The sequence below is a fragment of the Morus notabilis genome, unplaced genomic scaffold, assembly GCF_000414095.1.
Source record: "Morus notabilis unplaced genomic scaffold, ASM41409v2 Scaffold172, whole genome shotgun sequence".
Taxonomy (NCBI): Eukaryota; Viridiplantae; Streptophyta; class Magnoliopsida; order Rosales; family Moraceae; genus Morus; species Morus notabilis.
The window spans coordinates 917,051-937,982 of NW_010362230.1; the positions used below are offsets into that span (position 1 = coordinate 917,051).

A 20,932-nucleotide genomic window follows, 5' to 3' on the forward strand; every position below is an offset into this window, starting at 1 on the left:
TTTCCCTACTGCAAAACAAGGCCTAAGTCCTAAAATTCATCTATTTTTCTCTTACTCTTATCCTTCATTTCACAAAATTAGGTTGTTCGTGCACTTAAAGACCCTGTTCATTTCGCAGATTTGAGTTTAGAATTCAAGTTTTGTTACAGTAAAAAACTATCAGAAACAATTACATATAACTTTTTTACTACAGTAAAAAACTCTTACATAAAGTTACATCTCAACTCGAATTAAAAACTCGAATCATCAAACTAAACGGACCCAAAGAGTATAGATACGAAGTCAATTGAAAAAAAAAGGTTAATTCTATAAACAATCCCACTTTGGTCCCTGATTTTTCAAACGTCTTCACAGTTCGTTCTTGAGATTTTATTTTATTTCAGTTTTGGTCCATAATTTGTAATTTATACTAATTCCGTCAAATATTTAACACCATACTAATAGAATGTCTACCATTGAAATAAAATAAAATCTCAGAAACTAATTATATGACGTTTTAAAGTCAATGACCAAAATAAGATCAGAGTAAACAACAAGGACTATTTGTGAAATTAAAATTAACTAAAATCGTCAAATTTATGGAGAATTTTGAACCCACGGCCGGTACATTCCATCCTAAATCCCTCCCACTAAACAAACATAAATCTTAAAATCCATCGACTAATTCATCTTGCCAGTTGTCCTTCCTACCAAACAAGGTTTAAGTTCTAAAATTCATCCATTATCCTTTTACTCCATTAATTTCTTTCATGGAATTCTGTGTTGTTTGCGCACTTGTAGGATACAAATTTGAAGTCGATTAAAAAAAATAAATCATCATAAAACTATGAAATCACCGAAGTAGATTTCACACCACATAGAGAAACGCATCTATAACTTATATTTTTCTGCCGATTTGGCACAAACTCTAGGTAATTAAAAATTACAATAGCAAAATAAAAAATATTAACCTTAGGACCGGCAATATGGGTCACGACACGACTCGAAAACGACATGAATTTCGCGGGTTAAGGTTGAGAAAAAAAATGTTCGGGTCAGAATTGAGTCGACCTGAAATTGACACGTAAAACACAGATCAATTTCGAGTTGGACCTGCCTAACCCGAACACGATAGAAACTTATAAAAAACTAAAAAATACATATATTTTTCATTACATATTTTTAATTTTATTATGAACTTGTGATATCATGATAGTTATACTCAAAATCTTATACTATTATTTGCTTAATTTCAACCGATGTTATTGTATTATGGTGTGTTCTAAATTTTAAGTTATTTCTAATATGTAAAAAAACTAAATAAAAATATACAATTTTCGTGTCAATTTCGGGTCCACGGGTCAATTTCGTGTCACGGGTCATTTTCGTGTCGTGTCATGTCAACCCATAAAGTGGTCGTGTTGTGTTTGTGTTGCGGTTTTTAAAAAATTTCGTGTCACGGGTCGTGTTTGGGTTGACTGTAAATTTAAAAAAAAAATGATCAAAACACGACACGTAACACAAATTATCACCCTTATCCATACGAATGACACCCAGAGTAATTCTCCATGGTGGACTTCATCCATGAGGTCTGTTGTGGATCCAATTTTCTCTTGTAGAAATGTTTAGTTTTTGCAGAACTCCTAGGTAAGGCATGTCTTCCCCCTTCTTTTTAAGGTGTATGTCTCCAATATTTAGTGTCAAAGTTGGTGTCTTACTAATTAAATTATACCACATCATTCTATGATAAATACAAAAAAGTTATGACGACTCACTTTCTTGAGCAGTTACTAATCGTGAGTTAATGCGGAATATACAATAATAATTTCCTAAAACATTTTGAAAGTAAAATACTTAGTTACTAAAATTTCAAGTAATTCTTTTTTTTTTGAAACTTATTTTGAAACATAGTTTATTTAAATATTGCAATTCTTTACATTCATGAAGGTTTTGGAATTATTTTCAACAATTTTAAAATATTTGTCGGCAAAAATTTGACCAAACATAAAAGCATCTTTACAATAGGTCTCTAAGCCTACTTTTATAAAATCCTCGTGCTTATTTCATATAATTATAATATTTTCCATTATTTCTCGCATCATTTTTAATTTTCGTGAAATTAACTCAAAGAAAATTTGAATTACGAATTAAAGTTAATAATTACAACTTCCTTTTAAATTATTCATCTTTTTAATTTTACTTAGTTACTAAAATTTCAGGTAATTTTTTTTTTTACCGTGGAGCACCGTGGAAGGAAACATTCTCTTTTAATAAGAGGTACGTAGGCAAGAGATTTTAAAAAATATATATGTAGGTAAAAGATTTTAAAAAATATGTAAAAAATTGATATGAAAATAAGAAAAAAACATGAGAAAATTGTTAAACTTATCTTTAAAAGTGTACGAGTCTAAATTTTCACTCCTTACTTTTCATTAGTACCATTTTGTTAATATATTTATTTAAGAGTAATTTATATAAGTAATCAGAAGTGACAATTTGGTTACTAATTTTTTTTTTTAAAATGACTCTCAATCTCTTTAAAAAGTGACGGTTTAATCCTTTCTGTTAACCTATGTTAAATTCTTCACAAAAAATTCCACTTGCCCCTCACATGACTTTCTTATACGGGCATATTGGTAAAAATCCTATTAATTGAATTTTTCAACTCTGACACAACAATCCCAATGAAAAGACAAATTATTCTCACATTTCTATGCGATTCATGCATGATAAAGATTGTATATACGCTTTAAACAGCTTAAATTGAATTTGCGAACTCCAAACGAAGCACATTTTCAGCAAATTGAGCAAATTTACAATCATTTTTCATTGAAGATTCTGTTAATTTTGGGAATGTAAAAACAAACCTCTAAAGAATGATTACCTCTTGAACATCAAAGTAGAGCACGCTCATCTTGAAAGCCAAGCTCTGATAAGCCAGAGACCGCTCCGAAGCAGATCTACTGACAATCCCCAAGATGAGGCCACGGCAGCGCCTCATCCCTCGGTAGAGCGGCTGCACTGAACCGAGCCAACCGGAGGCGGAGAGCGGATGGTGGGAAAGGAGGTGCCTCCGGCGGAGCAGGCCGAGGATGAGTGCCATGACGGTGTCGGCGATCTCCTTGGCGCGGGAGGCGTCGACAAGGATGAGGCGGAGGCTGAGGTCGAAGGCCAGGGCGGAGTCGACGGAGCAGTCGGCGGAGGATGAGCTGGTAAGGGCGGAGGCGGCACTGGGCGGCGCGCGGAAGGTACGTGAGGGAGTGGAGGAGAACGGCGGCGGCGGACTTGATCTTCACGACAACGAGGCAAGGGAGGGGGACGTGCTCGACAACGGTGACCCCGGCGAGGGATTCCTGCTTGAGGGTGCAATCTTCGATGCAGTTGGAGATGAAATTTAGGGAAAAAAGAAGAAGTCTTTCTAAATGGGAGCATTTAAGTCATTTCATTAGAAAAAAGTCACATGATGGGTCACGTGACACGTTATGTGAAGAATTTAACAGATATTAACAGAAATGACTAAATTGTCACATTTTAAAAAGGTTGTGAGTTATTTTGTACAAAAAAAAATTAAAGATCAAACTGTCACTTCTTAAAAAGGTTGGGGATCATTTGTGTAAATTACCCTTTATTTAACTAAAAAGATGTTAGTTAAGAGTAAAGGGTAAAAATTAAAATTCATGCACTTTGAATATGTATTTGTTAGGATTTCTCAAAAAAATATTCACAAAATAATAAAAGAAGCAGTTTCTCTAGTAGGCCCTAAAAAAATAAACTACTGCTAATTTCTTACATTCAGCTAGATCTATATCAAAAACTATCGACTCTACATATTTTTTTTAATCCAATGTGATTTTAATAAGATAAATGGTAAAAAAAAATTACACTGGTAGAAGGTAGGGCTGTAAATAAAACCGCAAATCTGAGGTACCCAGCCGACCCAAGCAGAAATAGGCTGAAAATCTCGGTTTTGAAATTTTATTTTTCTTTTTCGGCTTTATAAGGGCCGAGTCTGAAAGTTGCGGGCCGGAGTGCAGGTTTGAGTATGTAAAATCCGTAACACCTCGATCCGGCCGCACATATGATTTCTTTAAGGTTATATATATATAATATAAAACTTAAAACGACAATCATTTTGCAAACCATATAAAATCTTCTTAAAAAAAAATTCTAAAGGTCAGTTACTTTGTTTGCTTGCCGCCTTCCTCTCAAATATGATATTTCTCATTCTCTTTCTCACCTTCTTGCTTAGCTGCTCTCTGTTTTTCTCTTTCTTGCTAAAAGTCTAGTCTCAAATCTCCTCTCATGAAACAGTCTCACTCTTGTTTTTTGTTTTGTTTGATACTTTGTCATCCTTGTTCTACAAAATTTTGGGGATTCTCATACCCTTTTGGCATAATATATTGTTGTTTTTGGTGAAGAGAATGAGAACTTCTTGTTGAGACTCAAGGACGTAATATTTGCCCAATTTGAGGACACTCGGCCAAGCCGACCCCGAGCATGCCTCTTTTCTACAGGTTTATGGTCCTGTCAGGGTGTTACAGTTAATGGTTTTCTCACCCCGATTACGTCGGCTCGGCTGAAAAAATGAGTGAACCCCGGCCGAACCCGACCAATTTACACCCCTAGTAGAAGGCTATAAAAAAAAACTAAAAACAAAACATTTAAAAGTTTTTAAAAATAAAGTTAAACAAAGTAAAAAGAGAAAAAAAAGGGAGCTAAGGAGCTTTAACATAGCAGCATGGGAAAGCTCTTCAAGAGCACCGTAAAGGAGACATTCTTATTCTTTTAGTAAGGATTAATTATTAAAGCCTTATTCATTTCACCGATTCGAGTTTTCAGTTTTAGATTTCTACAATAAAAAGTTCTTAAAAAATGTCACATCTAACTTTTTCTGCTACAGTAAAAAGCTCTCACAAGATGTCACATCTCAGCTCGAATTAAAAACTCGAATCCGCGAAGTGAACGAGCCCTAAAATTCCTCCTGAATTATGCCATTTGTAACACTTTAACTTTTAATCTTTAAAATATAACATACATTCTTTTTAAACAATCAAATAGTAACAAAAATTCTCCATTCGTTAAGAAATTTAATAATTTTTGACACATGTCACATAAATAACCGTTGTTGTTAAACAATTTAGAGCACAATTACTATTTTAACCACGCACCCTAATTTTTAGTCTAATTTAGATACAATATAATTAAAAAAAATAAATATTCTTCACTCCTAATGACAAAATTAATAATAAATGTTTCATAATTAAAAGTCTAAATTTAAATTAATTTTAAATTTATATTAAATTTTATATCATAAAATTATCAAAATACTTTTAAAATAATTAATTAAATTGCAATTTCTATTAAAAACCCATCTTTATTAACATTTTATTATTTAAAAAGAACAAGAACAATGTTATATTTTAAATATCAGAAGTAAAGTGTTGAAAAGGTTATAGGTTGAGGGTATTTTTGTAATTAATCAATAATATGTAATATGAATAGATAGATCGTAGATGCTTGTAATGTAAACGTGGCAGTATATAATTCGATCAAGTACTAACTTTGACGTGGCCAGAAAATGTGCGTAGATCTAAGGACGTGGCTTTTTTTACCCTTCCAATTCTTCAGCTTCCGTTCCATTTTTCATCTTCCGTTCCACGTTCCATTTTTCATCTTCCATTCCCATACAACATAAACAAAAACTCATATTTTCTGTTTCATTCCTCCCCATTCTTCGTCTTCTTCTTCCACCACAAAGAAGCACCACAAATGCGAATCCCAATTCACAGAAGACTGATCTTCTCTCTCCTCATCTTCTCTCTCTTCCCAATCTCCCTCTACGCCCGACCCTTCGTCCTCGTCATCTCTCAGGACGACATCAAGGACGCCGTCAACTCGCCGGACTCTGACAACCCCGCCGATCCCGACTCCGCCGAGTGGGACGAGTTCGGCGACTCCGATTCTCACAAGTCCGATGAGGAGCTCGACCCAGGCTCATGGCGGCCGATCTTCGAGCCGGACTCTTCGGCCGCCGAGCCGTCGTCGGAGCCCGATTCGCTGTACTACTCCGGCGTGTCGAAGATGGTCAGAGCGATGAGCGCCAGCGAAGAGGGGCTCATGGACGAGGGCGTGTCGGAGATCGAGGCCGCAGCATCCTACGGCCATCCCCACGCGAGGTCCGTGCTAGGGTTTCTGCACGGCTCGGGGCAGATGAGGGAGAAGAACAAGGCGAAGGCCTTCATGTACTATCACTTTGCCGCTGAGGGTGGTAATATGCAGTCCAAAATGTCTCTCGCCTATACGTACTTTAAGCAAGATGTATGATCACTTTCTCACTCCAAATTTCTCTCTCTGCAAAATTCTATCTTCTGTCAGGTTTATCAGATTCCAAATTGTATTATGGTGGGTCGTGTAGGAAAGGAAATCAATTATGTAGGATTTCTGGAACTTTTTTCATTTGAGCACGAAACATTTTTTTCTCCCCAGAATGAAGGCTCTATTAGGTTGCCTAGGAAGTCAACGAATTAATGGAGGACTTATTTATTTATTTATTGTTCTTCAAATGCAAAACTTTGAGCTTTTTTATTTATTTATTGTTCTTCAAATGCAAAACTTCGAGCTTTTTTTTTTTTAATGTTCTGTTTGGTTGCTAGGAAAGTAAAAGAATAAAACCTTGGATTATTCGTTATTACCTTTTTGTTTTTATGGTTACAGATGTATGAGAAAGCAGTGAGACTTTACTCCGAATTAGCTGAAGTTGCAGTTAACAGCTTCTTGATATCAAAGGATTCGCCAGTGCTTGAACCAGTGAGGATTCACAGTGGAGCTGAGGAGAATAAGGAGGCTCTGAGAAAATCTCGAGGGGAGGAGGACGAGGATTTTCAAATTCTGGAGTACCAGGCACAGAAAGGGAATGCCGCTGCCATGTATAAAATTGGTCTTTTCTACTACTTTGGACTGAGAGGGTTGCGGCGCGACCATACCAAGGCATTGTCATGGTTTCTTAAGGCTGTGGAGAAGGGTGAGCCGAGGTCGATGGAGCTTTTGGGAGAGATATATGCAAGGGGGGCTGGGGTGGAGAGGAACTATACAAAAGCACTGGAATGGCTCACTCTTGCATCGAAGCAGCATCTTTATTCAGCTTATAATGGAATGGGGTATTTGTATGTCAAGGGCTATGGAGTGGAAAAGAGAAACTACACCAAAGTAAGACTCAGACTTTGTTCGTTGCTTGATCTATGTGATTTAATGTGATTTTGGTTAACGTAGTGAGCAGCTTCTAGGAGGTTTCAACAGGGAACTTTTTAGTATGAAAAGATCTAATTTGAGTCTTATATTTACAAATTATATTCAAAGAAAGACATTGAAGCTAAAACGCCTGGGATACATCAGCCTTTTGTGTTTATAGTCAAGAAAGCCTAGATTGGGCACATTTGTTCACTAGTTGGTATGCTATTTTTAAAAATGGAGCATGAGGGATTTTCCAGTGTGTACTTTTGTTTAAAATCATTTGGTATATGTCAACTTTGCTTTGTTTGTGGAGCAACTAGTATTTACTGCAATGAAATTCCTCTTTCTGTGTAGTCATGTTCCTTTCTATCAGCAATATATGTATATACAAATTGATTTCTAAGCCACCATTTATTACAGGCAAAAGAATATTTTGAGAAGGCTGCTGAAAATGAGGATGCTGGTGGGCATTATAACTTGGGAGTACTGTATCTCAAAGGGATCGGGGTAAAAAGGGATGTCAAACTAGCATGTCAATACTTTATGGTAGCTGCGAATGCCGGTCAACCAAAGGCATTCTACCAGCTAGCAAAGATGTTTCATACTGGAATCGGACTCAAGAAGGATCTCACTATGGTAAACTCAGTATTGGATTTTTATTAAAGATATATATATATATATATTTATGTGTGTGTGTATATATATATATTCAGTTGGTCAACTTGTGTATATCTTTTGACAAGAAACAAAACTTTATTAAAACTGACAATGATACAATAGAAAGAGGAAAAGATGTCCTCAAAGAAAAACAAAAAAGAAAACGAAAAGAAAATGAAATAAATTAACTCCCCATTACCTTCAATTCTCCATTACATCTTTCCAACTCAATACAATCGAAGAAAAAGGAAAGTATGTAAAACGTTATTGATAGAAGCCCACAACTACGTACATGGTCAGCATTTGCAAAAAGGGAAATACTTTTACCCATTTATATTTATATTTTCCAATTAGTGTGCTTTTTCCAAGACTACTGCTGTTTTTATCCTTCTATCATAAGCAGAATTTTCTATTTCAAACGTTTTGCCTTCTGGTTTAACGTGTATATTTCTTACTTTGATTATTTTTTTTGGCACATACACCATGTGACCTAGATTTGTTGGCGCAGTATCTTTTATAGGAGAAAAGATTTATCCTTATAGGTGAAAAAGAGTAAATAAGTGTTATGTTTCTTTACTTGTCTCAGATTCATGATAGGACGTCTAGGGAGCATTACATAGATTGATGCATACTAGATACCAAATTTTTTGCTATGGGGAATTCTTTAGTGTGCATCTAGGTAGTATAAAACTCTAAGAGAGAAGAAACAATTGGCTATAATCAATGATAGGGGTACTACTTGTCCTTCAAGAGAATCTTATTAAAGAAAATGCCCTTTTTGAAAGGAGAGCTGCTCCAAGTGTCAAGGTTTTCTAATCTAATGACCCATCCAAAATGTTCTTGCAATTATTTTCAAGAATTTTTACTAAATTAAGGGCGCAATTACCAAACCGTAAAGGAATGTAATGGGAAATTGGAATTGAAAAGGAAAGAAGTAATAAAAATGAGGAAGATTGGGAAATCAGCAAGAAAGAGAGGAGGTAATAGAGAGCTGCAGAGTTTAGCTTTTAATGTGAATTATGATAAGTCTGCTAGCAAGAGGGGCTCGAAAGTTGATAAATGAAGCTCATGATATGGAATGTTCGGGGTAGTTGCTGCCCTTTAAAGAGAAGCAGCATAAAGAAAGTGATTTGCAAGGAAAGTCCAGATGTAGTAGTGTTGCAGGAGATTAAATGACAAGAGGTTTACAGGATGTTCATTGGAAGCATTTGGAAGGCAAGATTTAAGGAGTGGGTTTTTCTTCCATCTAGGGGAAGAGCTGGAGGTATTTTGGTAATCTGGGATGTTAGAAGGGCACAAGTTTTGGAAAGTTTGATCAGATAATTTTCAGTGTCGGTTCATATTCGAATGGAGCGTATTGATGATTGGTGGTTTTCGAGGATATACGGCCTGAATAAAGTGTTGTTAAGAGAATCATTTTGGGATGAGATAGCTGGTCTTCAGAAGGTTTGTGGTCAGAAATGGTGTCTTAGGGGGGATTTTAATGTGGTGAGAAATGCAAGTGAAAAGGCAAATAGTTCATCATCAACCCGAAGTATGAAAATGTTTGATGAGTTGATTATATAGTTGGAAGTAATTGATCCTCCTCTTGAAAACGCGTTATACACATGGTCAAATTTCAGAGAGGAGCCCATATGTTGTAGATTGGACAGATTTTTTTTTCAGTACCCTTCGGTGATATGCATAATAATATAAGGCAAGAGGTGGCAATGAGAATAGTGTGGGACCATTGCCCGGTGATCTTAACTATGAATCCTCCGTAATGGGGACTTTCTCCATTTATGTTTGAAAACATGTGGTTAGATCATCGGCGGTTCAAAGAAGATTTTGAGGGGTGGTGGAGGGATGAGCCCGTGCAAGGTTGGGCGGGATATAAATTCATGAGGAAGCTCAAGAATTTGAGAAATCGGCTGAAAGTGTGGAACAAGGAAGTTTTTGGGTATTTGACATTGGAAAAGCTGAAATTGTCTAAGAGAATTGAGGAACTATATAAGAAAGAAGGTATTTCGGAGTGGTCTTTTGAATTGGTGGAGGAGAGGTTAAAGTGAAGAAAGAATTGAACGAGCTGATTCTTAAAGAGGAAAGAGCAACAGCGATGAAATCAAAATTTTCCTGGGCTAAGGATGGAGATACTAACACCAAACTCTTCCATAAGCTAATGAATGCCAGGAATGCTCAAAATACCATTTCTAGATTAGAAACGGTGGATGGGAGAATTGGAAGTTGTTCATGAAATTTTGCTCATTTTTCACGAATCTGTACACTTCAACAGAGGGGTGGATTGGAGGCATAGAAGGATTGGAATGGAGTCCCATTACGATTTTTAAAATCCCTAAAGGAGTTGCAACGAAGATTGAAAAATTGATTAGGGATTTCTTTTGTGTGTGTGTGTGTGTGTGGACCTAAGGGGAAAGATGGATTGGAAATTGGTAATTTGGTCTTCCGTAACAAAGCCCTCTTGTCAAAATGGTTGTGGAGATTCCCAAGGGAGGGAAATTTGCTTTGGTGCAGAGTGATTAGAGGTAAATTCGGGTCGAGCTTTGGAGGTTGGAATCAGGTAATTGTGACAGAGTTACCTTCAGAAGCCCTTGGAAGGCCATTCAATCCTTGCAGAATGAGTTTAAAGCTAATGTTACCTTCATGGTGGGGGATGGTAGGAGGATAAGATTTTGGGAAAATATGTGGTTGGGCGAGGATTCATTCTCTAACCGATTTCCCAGTCTATTTAAAAATTCAGCCCTTCATAACTCAGCCATTTCTTCATTTCACATTGCTGACGGCGGAAGCACTTCGTCTTGGAATTTTCATTTTAGGAGGGAGCCTAGTGAGAGGGAAATAGGAGAATTGTTGGAGCTATTGGGATGTCTAGAGGGTGTAAGATTGAGCGAGTTCATTTGTGATAGGTGGGTGTGGAACCTGGAGGGGTTGGGGATCTTTTCATGCAAATCCTTCTTTAAATTTCTCATTGATGATCAATCCTTTCCTGCCTTTAGCCTATGTCCTTTTATTTGAAGTGCCTCGGTTCCTGTTAAAGTACAAATTTTTAATTGGTTGCTTGTGTCAAATAATCTAAACACTCAGGACTTGTTGCAAAGGAGAAAGCCATACCTCTATCTTTCTCCCAGTTGGTGTGTTTTATGCAGGGATGCTGATGAGATGATGGACCACCTTTTCATTCATTGTCCGTTTTCACTTGCCATTTGGTATCGTGTTATGGGAAAATTTGGCATCGTGTGGGCAGTTCCTAATAGAGTAGCAGAGTTTTATGGATGTGATTTTTTGTGGAAGAAGAATGTTAAGAGGTTGTGGAATGTTGTTCTACTCACTGTTTCATGGGCTTTGTGGTTAGGAACAATCATATTCGAGGATGTTCGAGGAAACATTAGCAAAGCATGGGATAGAATAATCTACTGGGTTGCATTGTGGTTGTCTCAATCGAAAGATTTTAGTGGAGTCTCATTTTCAGACTTGCTTAGGGGCTGGGGACATTATCTTGTGCTGAGTCTGGGGTTCTGTTTGTACTTTTAATCCCTTGGTTGTTTATTGTTTTGCTTTTTTCTCTTAATGTTTGGCGGACGTCTTGTCCCCTTTTGTACTCTTCTAGTTTCTTTATTTTTTAATAAATTTCTCATTTCTTATCAAAAAAAAAAAAAAAAAAAAACTCATTTAATCTGATTGATTGCAGTTTTCCACGTCCATGGCTTTAATAAAGATTCAGAAAAAAAAAAAGAAAAAGAAAAAAAGAAAACCAAATGAACAAAATGAAACAAAACCAATATAACACAGAGATCTTCAGAAGACCGAATTCTCTACTCATTCTAGGAGTTAATTAAAAATTTGTTTTGCAAAATTCTTGCCTTTGCTTGGGTGTCGATGGATGCATCTTTCAAGGATTTCCCAATTTCACTGATTTTTCTTAGTTGTGATGACATTTTGGTTTAGGAGTCTAGTTTTGTTTTGTTTTGTTTTGTTTTTTGTTTTGAGTGTGACTATTGTCTGTTTTTTCCTTGTGCTTTTACTTTTCAGTACCTCATCCATCCTGTTTTTTAAACTATAATGTACTTTGTTGATTTTTCGAGATTTTAGTAAAGTTTCAGGTTTTCTATCCAAATATACATATATATGTGTGCGCGCGCGCGCGCTGGTGTGGTTTTAATGGTTATTTCAATATTTACCCATCAATGGGTATCATTGTTTTAGCCATAAGATATTAATTCGACGGTTATAATTTATATAGTTGACCACAAAAAAATTTAGGGTAATTAGCACGGATGGTCCCCAACCTATTTAGTAGGTGATAAGTTGGTCCCCAACCTTTTTTTTTGCAAAACGACCCCCAACCTCTTTAAACGGGTGCAATTTGATCCTTTCCGTCAAAATCCGTCAAATTACCCACGTAAAAACCTATATGACCCCTGAAAAGACAAAATTGCCCTTACTCCACCTAATTATATTCTTTTTTGTTGAAAAAAAAAGAAAAAATGTCATTTTTTTTCCCTAAAAGCTCTTAAATTTTTCCAGAATCTATGACATTCTACACAAAAAAGAAGTAACCAAACTCAAAAATCTCATAACCCATCAATTCTCGTCTTCCCAAGCCCCTTCATGGACTGCTCTTCCTCCCAAATCTTGTCCTCCTCATCTTCATCATCCTCGTGATTCTCCTCCAAAACAACTTGTTTTCTCCTCAGCAACCCCAATTCAATTCCCCTGTCATCAATGTCGTCCTCGAACACACCCTTCTTTGGCCCCTCCACCTTCTCCCCGAACATCGCGATTCATGTCTGATTCTTCGGCTCCTCGTCGCTCAGCCCCTCGTGATTGCTCCTTGCGTTCAGCGTGATGAAGTCCGGCGCAGCTGCAGCCACTCCCTCCTCGCCTGAAACGCGCTAATCATGGTCTGATCGGGAATCAACGGATTTGGAGACGAGTTATCCCTATCCCTCCCCTTTGCCCCAATCTCCATCGACGTCAATTCGCCCCTCTTCTCCTTGAGCTCGTCTTCCTCCTCGGAGTCCAATTTCCGGTTGGACTTTGCCAATTCCGACGGCTCCGACAAAGGTTTGGAGCTGGCGAGGGTTCGGGTGTTCTTTTGGAGCTCGCGGAGGGCTTCTTTAATGTAAGTCCCGGCCTGAGGCTGGACATTGGAGGGAAGAGATAGAGAGGAAGAAGAAGGAGAAGAAGACGAGGAGTGACAGAGACGATCTTTGAGAGCAGTCATCTTGTGAGAAGACGCGGGCTTGGAGAGGCGAGAAGAGAAAGATGAGAGCTTGGAGGAAGAGGAGGGTTTAGAGCGGGAAGGGGTTTCGTTGTCTTCGTTGTCAGCAAAGCTGAGGAGCTTCGTCGATTGGTTGGGCGGCCTCTTAGGCTTCGAAGCGGAGGTGGATGAGGGTTTCGGAAGCGACTTAGTTGTGGTGGTTGTGGCGGTGGTGGTGGACGGTTCGTTTTTTGCGTTGGAATCTCGTTGTTGTCGTTTTTAGCGTTCGTGAGATCTCGTTAGTGTCGGTGGCGAATCTTAACGAGGACAACGGATGGACGGCGAGATCTGTGCACAAGATTTGGAAGAAATGGAGATCTACGAACGGCGAGCTAGCAGCCTCGGCGAGATCTGGGGTTGGTGGTGAGAGGTGTGAGACAGTTTTTAATTTGTTTTCTATATTTTATTATGTTTTTTAAAAGCATTTATTATTTTTGAAAAACAACTCTTGATTTTACGAAAATAACCCTTGTAATCGGGTCAGATTTTGACGGAAATGACCAAATTGCACCCGTTTAAAAAGGTTGAGGTTTGTTTTGCCAAAAAAAAAGAGGTTGGGGACCAACTTGTCACTTACTAAATAGGTTGGGGACCATCTGTGCCAATTACCCAAAAATTTATGACAATTAATGGAACTAGATTCTTATCACACCACATCATCAAATTTTTATATTTGGTGGTAGCCCCGATAGAAATGTAACCATTGAAACCCGTCCATATATATATATATATATTTATTGATACCCTAAATATTTTCACGAGTGAAAGTAAGATGTACAAAAGATAGACACACACATAGATACCCGTCCCAATTCACAAATAAATTCAATTGGTTTCAGGCTACTGTGTTATATAAACTAGTTGCAGAGCGGGGACCATGGAGTTCCTTGTCTCGATGGGCACTGGAGTCGTACTTGAAAGGAGATATTGGCAAGGCATTATTCTTGTATTCAAGGATGGCGGAACTAGGCTATGAGGTAGCACAGAGTAATGCTGCATGGATTCTCGACAAGTATGGAGAACACAGTGTATGCATGGGAGAATCTGGATTATGCACAGACTCAGAGAGGCATCAGCGTGCACATTTTCTGTGGTGGCAAGCATCTGAGCAGGGCAATGAGCATGCTGCATTGCTGATTGGAGACGCATATTATTATGGTCGGGTATGGCTTAAGATGAAAGTTGTCAGTCTCTACTATTCAATTTAAGTTTTGTCATAAGAGTTTTGGTGCTTGTATCTTTATTTTTTTCCATTTTGCGTTATTCACAGTTTCTGAAACTCTCTAACTTCTTTTCTTTGTTTCTTAGGGTACCGAGAGAGATTATGACCGTGCAGCAGATGCTTATATGCATGCGAAGGCGCAATCTAACGCGCAAGCTATGTTCAATCTCGGTTTCATGTATGAGCATGGTCAAGGACTACCCTTTGATCTTCACCTGGCCAAGCGGTACTATGACCAAGCCCTAGAGGCTGATCCCAATGCAAAGTTGCCTGTGACACTGGCTCTTATGAGTTTGTGGATACGTAACAACTATGCTGACAGTTCCCTGGTGAGTTTCCTGGTCTAGTTTACCTGCTTGCATTTTTCAATTTTACTTGCAAAAATCCTGCGTGGTTACTAATAAATGAACTTTGCTGGTTTTATTCCACTAATATTGGCCCACATGTCCATTTAGATAATCTCTTCTGAATGTAAGAGAGTGTTCTGAATAGCCATTTATAAAGAATGCGGAAGGCCTGAACTGTGTAACCACAATTCGCTGTTTCCTAAATCTCAAATGTAAAGTTTTAAATTCTAAATGACTAAAACCCTGATAACAACTCACATACATCTCTTGGTGTATAGTAAAGTTTGATACATAACATCCTATTCTTTTTTCTTGATAAAAAGGTTGAAATTTATCTCACTTTTCTTTTTTCTCCATTTTTTCTTTTCTGGAAGAACAAAACAAAGTGGATCCGTTTCACGCATAGACTATTGAACATAAACTAAATTGGCTCCTCAGTGAGAAAAGTTAAACCTTTATATATCAGAAACCAATTCTCAAATGTGAGCTAAGTAAGAGAAACAAGGGAACTTGGTTCTTAGATGTTGGTTCCTTATAAATTTTGCTAATAGTAAAATTGCTTTCACAAATTGGATCCCTGGACTGGAAGATTAATAAGAATTTTCAGAATCTCGAGTTTGTTGGATGCAATGCTGAGGTGGATATACTGAATTATTAACCTGATTCCTACATCTTCCTCCGATCCAAGTTTGGATTAATAATTTTCTTTGTTTCCTCGTGAATAGTCCCCTAAAGAATGAATTTGCAGTTCTTAATTTGATGCAAATTTTCCAAGTTATCAAGAGATAACTGAATGAATGCATTTTCTTACCAATAGCATGTATTTTTTACTCTTATGTAGTAAAGATTCCAACTTCGTCCTTCGACCATTCTCTGCTCTATTCCTTGATGAAGTTTCTGTTTGTATGTGTTTATATAGGTTCATTTTATCGATTCATTGCCCGAAGCCTATCCAAAAGTTGAAGAATGGGTGGAGAATGTGCTCTTGGAGGAAGGGAATGCTACAATACTGACTCTTTTTGCTTGTCTTATTACTGTTCTATATCTTCGTGAGCGACAACGGAGGCATGCTGTTGCTGCTGCGGCCGAGATTCCTGCACCGCACCTCCCTGACGATCATATTGCACCTAATTGATCGATTTTGTCGTCTCAAAAACTATGGTTCTCTTCGCCAATGCTCTCAATTAATAGTAATATAATAAGCCCTTCTTCTGCAATACATAATGTACAGCTCTTCTCTCTTAAATTTAGTTTGAACTTTGACAGGACACTCCAATGTTCAAAAAGCACATTGTACCATAGCAAAAAAGAGGTGCGATAAAATGCAAATGTATTTGCGTCGCATATGAAAAAGTTTTGTTATTTTCATAGATTTTATCACTGCTACTTCCTGTTTTAGGAGCTGGAACTTACTGATTCAATTTCAATGTGTTTTAAGTGTATCAAAACTAAAGAAATCTAATAGCATGCAGCAATGTTAATTCTTTCATTCAATGGTTTGTGATGAAGTTGGAAAATGAATTACAAATACAGTTTTCTTTGGATGTGAAAAATTCCTGAATTTGCCTACCAAACAAATGTCAGGAACTAGGAGTTTTCTTTTCTGTTTTTTCCCCCTTTGAAATATATTTTTTGCGTTCTAGCTACCTCATTTAAGAAGCAGAGTATGAATCATAATTCATACTGATTAACGTAACATTAGTTCTGTCAATCATTTGGTGGTAAATTGACGCAGCTGTGAATCTACTCGACTTTCAAGCCTTTAAAAGAACGCAAACACATCCTTTTTTACTTTTTTTTTTCATTATTATTATTATTATTTATTTTCTTTTCCGCCGTTTAACATCGTTCCAACACGAGAAGAAAAGAAAATATTCAAGACAGAACCCTTTTTTCTTTTTTTTTTCGTTAGTGAGAATGCATAAATTTACAGCATGTGAGACAAAACGGAAGCGATCAGTGACCACCAGATTCAAATATTACAATAAATTTACAGCATGTGAGACAAAACCTAAGCGATCAGTGACCACCAGTTTGAAATATTACAATAAATTTACAGCACGTATCTGGTGCATGGCCTAAGTAAGAACCACTTTGGTACCAAATATCCGATAATGTCTAGTGCCCCAGACATCACTTTTATCCAGATAATAAGATTTGAGGCAACATTGCACCCATGGCGGGTTTCTAGGAGCATCCTTTATTTCCCTGACACCATCACCTGTAGCCACACCAAGCAATGCATTTCGCTTCCTTGTCAATACATCCACAGGAGGATAACCACCAAAGAATTGCTCCTATCACCGATTAAAATAACAACGATTCAAGTAAATTAAAGTTACTAATCTAGAAAATGGGAAAAATAACAAGTTAAATCAAGGCAGCTGAGGCAAAATATCCACAAGACTTTCAAAAAGCAGCAAAATAAACAGAAAAGAGCTCTTCCCAATTGTATTTAGGCAAAACAAAATCTATCAAATTTACAATTACGGTGAAGCTGTGCTTTATATGTCGTTTGTTTACATAAACTGTAATGTACTGTAAGACTTAATGCTGACGAACAAGTAAAAAAGCTGTTGAAAACCGCTATTATGAAAATTTATGAACAAAACAATAAAGAGAAGCATAATAGTAGATACCAAGACAGAAAATGTAATAAAAGACAGAAATGTAAATTTTCTCAACAAAGAAAAAAAAAAGATGGAAGATGTAACAAAAGGAAAAGGAAATAACAACTGGGGGGACAACACCAGAAGATTCTGACAACATCAGACTTATGGGCAAAAAACATGTTTGAAGGTCTATTCCTGACTAAATTGAAAAGAATTATTTTAGTGAAAAGTTTAGAAAAAAAAAGGAAAAAGCAAATTCAAGCATTTGGAAGAAAAAGTAAGAGACCATCGTTCTAAGATCCTAAGCAATAAGCAATAAAAGTTAAATGATTGGAACAAGCACGTACCCCATCTTCACCATACAAATAAGCATGAATTCTGCCTGTTGGATCCTCCAGGGTCAGCCTAACTCTGTAAATTCCACGAGAACAACAAAAATCTTTACCCTGCCATGGATATGCAGCAACTACCCGTACAGCACACATGAATTTTGCTGTAACCTGTCAGGTGCTAAAATTTATCATGCATTATCATTATATCATATAATTTATATGAAGCAAGTTAAGCTCTTAGCATTCATATCTTACGAAGTCATAAAATTCACAAGAATGTATATGGCCAGGAGTGGTTCGAAACCTCTCCTGAAGACGACTTAAATGACATGTTTATATGAAAGCTACATGAATGAAATAAGGAAGGCGATCTCAAAGACTGTATTGGCCAAGTCTCAGTTGCTTTAATAGGAAAGCTACTCCCAGCATAGACTATTTAATCAGGTCCCGTCTTTTCTTTTACCAAAAATGTCAAGGCGTTAAGTTATTAGAAACTCATACTCTACCTGTACACAAAACCTGAAACATTAGAAACTCATACTCTACCTGTACACAAAACCTGAAACATTCACCGATGAACTAGCCAAATCTCAAACTGAGACTCTCTCAATTTTCCCAAACAACTCAAAAACTCAACCAGTGGTGTCAAGAATAAAAGCATCTTAGCAATTTCTCCGCTCAATGAAGTAGATATTTTTGCAAAATGAGAAATCTAATGGCTTCGCCTTAGGGGTCGTTTGTTTTATGCATTCAAACCCATAGTTTTTTATTCTACTAGTGTTTTCCTGTCACAAAATTTGAATTTCAAAAGTCATAATCAAGAATCACCAGATTGAACGCATGAACCAAACAGGCCCTTAGAGACTTCCGGTTGAAGCTATTTCAAAAGTGCACCCTTTCATGTGACAAAAGATGACCAAACTTCTCTACAAACTTTTTTTTTACAAACTTCAATTTAAATTGACATGCTAAAGAGAGATCAAAACAGAACAACCATCAGAATTCCAATGTCATTTACAATTAGTTACAACGTGCAGTGGAAAAAGACAAGTTTAGTGCCTTCTAAATAACAGAGGGACATTCAGTTTCGGAAATAAACAAGGAGGAAAAAATGACAGGCACATTGTGTCTAATAAAATAAAGCAGTCCATTATATTTTTATCACCTTGAACACACAAGTTTGTCATGTAATTAGAAGAACTACAATACCAACAATGCAATGCTCTGTCATCTCCACATATTAATATAACTGCAATCTCAAGTTTTCATTTGATTGTTTATATTTAATTTTGCTATGAAAAAGATAACTGGACTAGAACGTACTCACATGAAACATCAATGGAAGGGAAAATACTAGCTAACTACGAAGAGAAGAAAGAATAAATATGCTACCTCTGGATAAGTAAGAACATCCATTAATGTAACAAAAGGCACATCTTTGTAGTCAATCTCTGAGAGAAGAGAAAATATTAACAGATCATGATCATGAACTTCCAAAGCAATGACGGAAAATTTTAGCTGATGTATGAGAAACACGAAGGATACAGATGAGATAAAACAGCCAATTTAACCTGTTATATGTGACATCCAAGGAAAGCTCCAATATGGAATCCGCCCATTTCTCTTATGCAACCGCCTCTCATATATACTGAAATAATTATTGCATAAAACTTTTACTGTGGAAGTTTGTGACACAATAAGATAAGATATATCTCTTCAATTAATGTCTCAGTTCAAAGCATCAACCTTTGGCGCTCTGATACAATATGATCCTTGTTAGGTGTATATCGGACCTTTGTTAAGGGTGTCAGCACACCACGCCATAATCCCGCACGTACCTCACAATGTACATCTATAAATTTCATCCACTCACCAACATTGGCATTTAGCAACTGAAGGCCATGCTTCTTGATACGTTGGTCAAACACCACCCTCAAGATAGTTCCAACAACAGGAAAAGAGTCTAATTTATCTCTTGGCAAAGGCAATGATTCCAAATGCAGTGGAAGTGGATTGTCCTTTTCATCTTCTAGCCTAAGGTTTGTAGTTTACATCAGTAATGACACAAGTGCAAATAACAGCACAAAGCAAATTTTACATCAAGGAGATATCTCTTACTGCCAAACATGAACATTTAAACACAGCTCATCGATTCATCACATAGGACATTGCACCACCACAATCCCAATACCCATATAATCATAATTTTCATTCATATAGAAAACCGCTAAACTTCCCCTTGTTGGCTTATACAACCAAATGGCAACTATCAAGCTCGCTAACAAATCCTTGGCTGACCACCCATGACACCGCCTCCACACCCAACAAAAAACCCACCAACCAACCTTGAATTCTTTATGAACAGCGATATAAGCTGAAAGTGAGTGACTACCTAATAGGAAGACTGTTTGGTCTGCTATCAGTTCCATCCCAAAGAAAGCCTATCCATTCATCTTTACCAAACTCTTGGACATTAATTACCTGGAGGTGGCAAATGTTTAAAGGATGAAAAATATCGGAAAGTTGAATTATATTGGAATACAACTTGACAACCCTACAATAATGAATTCACAGGGAGAAAGGTCTCAACTAAAGTACAATTCTAAACTATGTAAAATCATATGAGTGCAAAGAAAACGGTTAATTACCTTGCAAGCCAAATTAACAGATTTACCCTCCTTAAGTTCTCTCAACAACGAGAAGTTTTTTGAATCTACATAATACAAGAAAGTTTAAAGTTTTGTATCAGTATTAGATGCTTGTGATAGAATTAGGAAAATCTTAAAAGCAGGTGGGACAATAAAGTTGAAATATGAAATTCTACATTCTACATACTCCATACAATTGAAGGAAAGAACCCAAAGTTAATTCATATCTTTTGGGTTTACCTGGTTTAGAATTCCTTGGTCGGTGTGTTGGTGGAACTTTCCACATTATTTTTCTTTTTCTTATACCATGGTTTTCAAGTTTTGTTAGGATGTAAGGCATTAGTTTTGCTTTGAAAATTATCCTTAAGTGTTTCTTTTGCATACTTATCCAATAGAAGGAAAATGGAGTTTGTGCTATTTTTGAGCTTAGCAAAAGTGTATATTGAAGAAGAATACGCACAGCAAACTTTCTTCTCCAGATCTAGGTAATGTCTCAGGCTAGGGTCATAAATACTATTCCTAAACTTTCTAGTGCAGACATTTTTGGATAATATTGCGGTCTCAAATATTGTTATACAATTGATTGCACCCATAAATTTCAATAAACAAAAACATGAAGTATTCTCTTCTCAATCTATCAAGGAAGAT

The 20,932-nt window shown here is 36.8% G+C and overlaps 2 protein-coding genes across 3 annotated transcripts in view; one reads left to right on the top strand and one right to left on the bottom strand.

Moving 5' to 3' along the window:
• Positions 1 to 5,621: 5,621 nt before the first annotated feature.
• On the top strand, positions 5,622 to 16,181 carry LOC21407881 (ERAD-associated E3 ubiquitin-protein ligase component HRD3A). Its single transcript, XM_024167722.1, has 6 exons — positions 5,622 to 6,297; positions 6,694 to 7,185; positions 7,630 to 7,845; positions 13,963 to 14,286; positions 14,432 to 14,674; positions 15,612 to 16,181. The coding sequence occupies exons 1-6, from the start codon at positions 5,749 to 5,751 to the stop codon at positions 15,825 to 15,827; spliced, it is 2,040 nt and encodes a 679-aa protein (XP_024023490.1). The 5' UTR covers positions 5,622 to 5,748; the 3' UTR covers positions 15,828 to 16,181.
• A 334-nt stretch (positions 16,182 to 16,515) lies between these two features.
• Positions 16,516 to 20,932, bottom strand: part of LOC21407885 (protection of telomeres protein 1b) — a 6,805-nt gene continuing 2,388 nt past the window's right edge. Inside the window, exons 4-10 of one of the 2 annotated variants that reach the window (XM_010101441.2) lie at positions 20,285 to 20,349; positions 20,029 to 20,117; positions 19,383 to 19,670; positions 19,208 to 19,284; positions 19,029 to 19,087; positions 17,652 to 17,804; positions 16,516 to 16,989 (exon numbers count right to left, since the gene is read on the bottom strand). In XM_010101441.2, coding sequence (XP_010099743.1) covers positions 16,771 to 16,989; positions 17,652 to 17,804; positions 19,029 to 19,087; positions 19,208 to 19,284; positions 19,383 to 19,670; positions 20,029 to 20,117; positions 20,285 to 20,349 — 950 coding nt within the window. In that variant the 3' untranslated portion in view covers positions 16,516 to 16,770. The remainder of the gene's footprint in view (positions 16,990 to 17,651; positions 17,805 to 19,028; positions 19,088 to 19,207; positions 19,285 to 19,382; positions 19,671 to 20,028; positions 20,118 to 20,284; positions 20,350 to 20,932) is intronic. The other variant, XM_024167735.1, reaches the window with a different exon arrangement.

Coding starts and splice junctions, on each gene's coding strand:
- LOC21407881 (XM_024167722.1), top strand. CDS start 5,749: ATGCGAATCCCAATTCACAGAAGACTGATCTTCTCTCTCCTCATCTTC. Junction 6,298..6,693: donor ATACGTACTTTAAGCAAGAT/GTATGATCACTT, acceptor TTATGGTTACAG/ATGTATGAGAAAGCAGTGAG. Junction 14,287..14,431: donor ACGCATATTATTATGGTCGG/GTATGGCTTAAG, acceptor TTTGTTTCTTAG/GGTACCGAGAGAGATTATGA.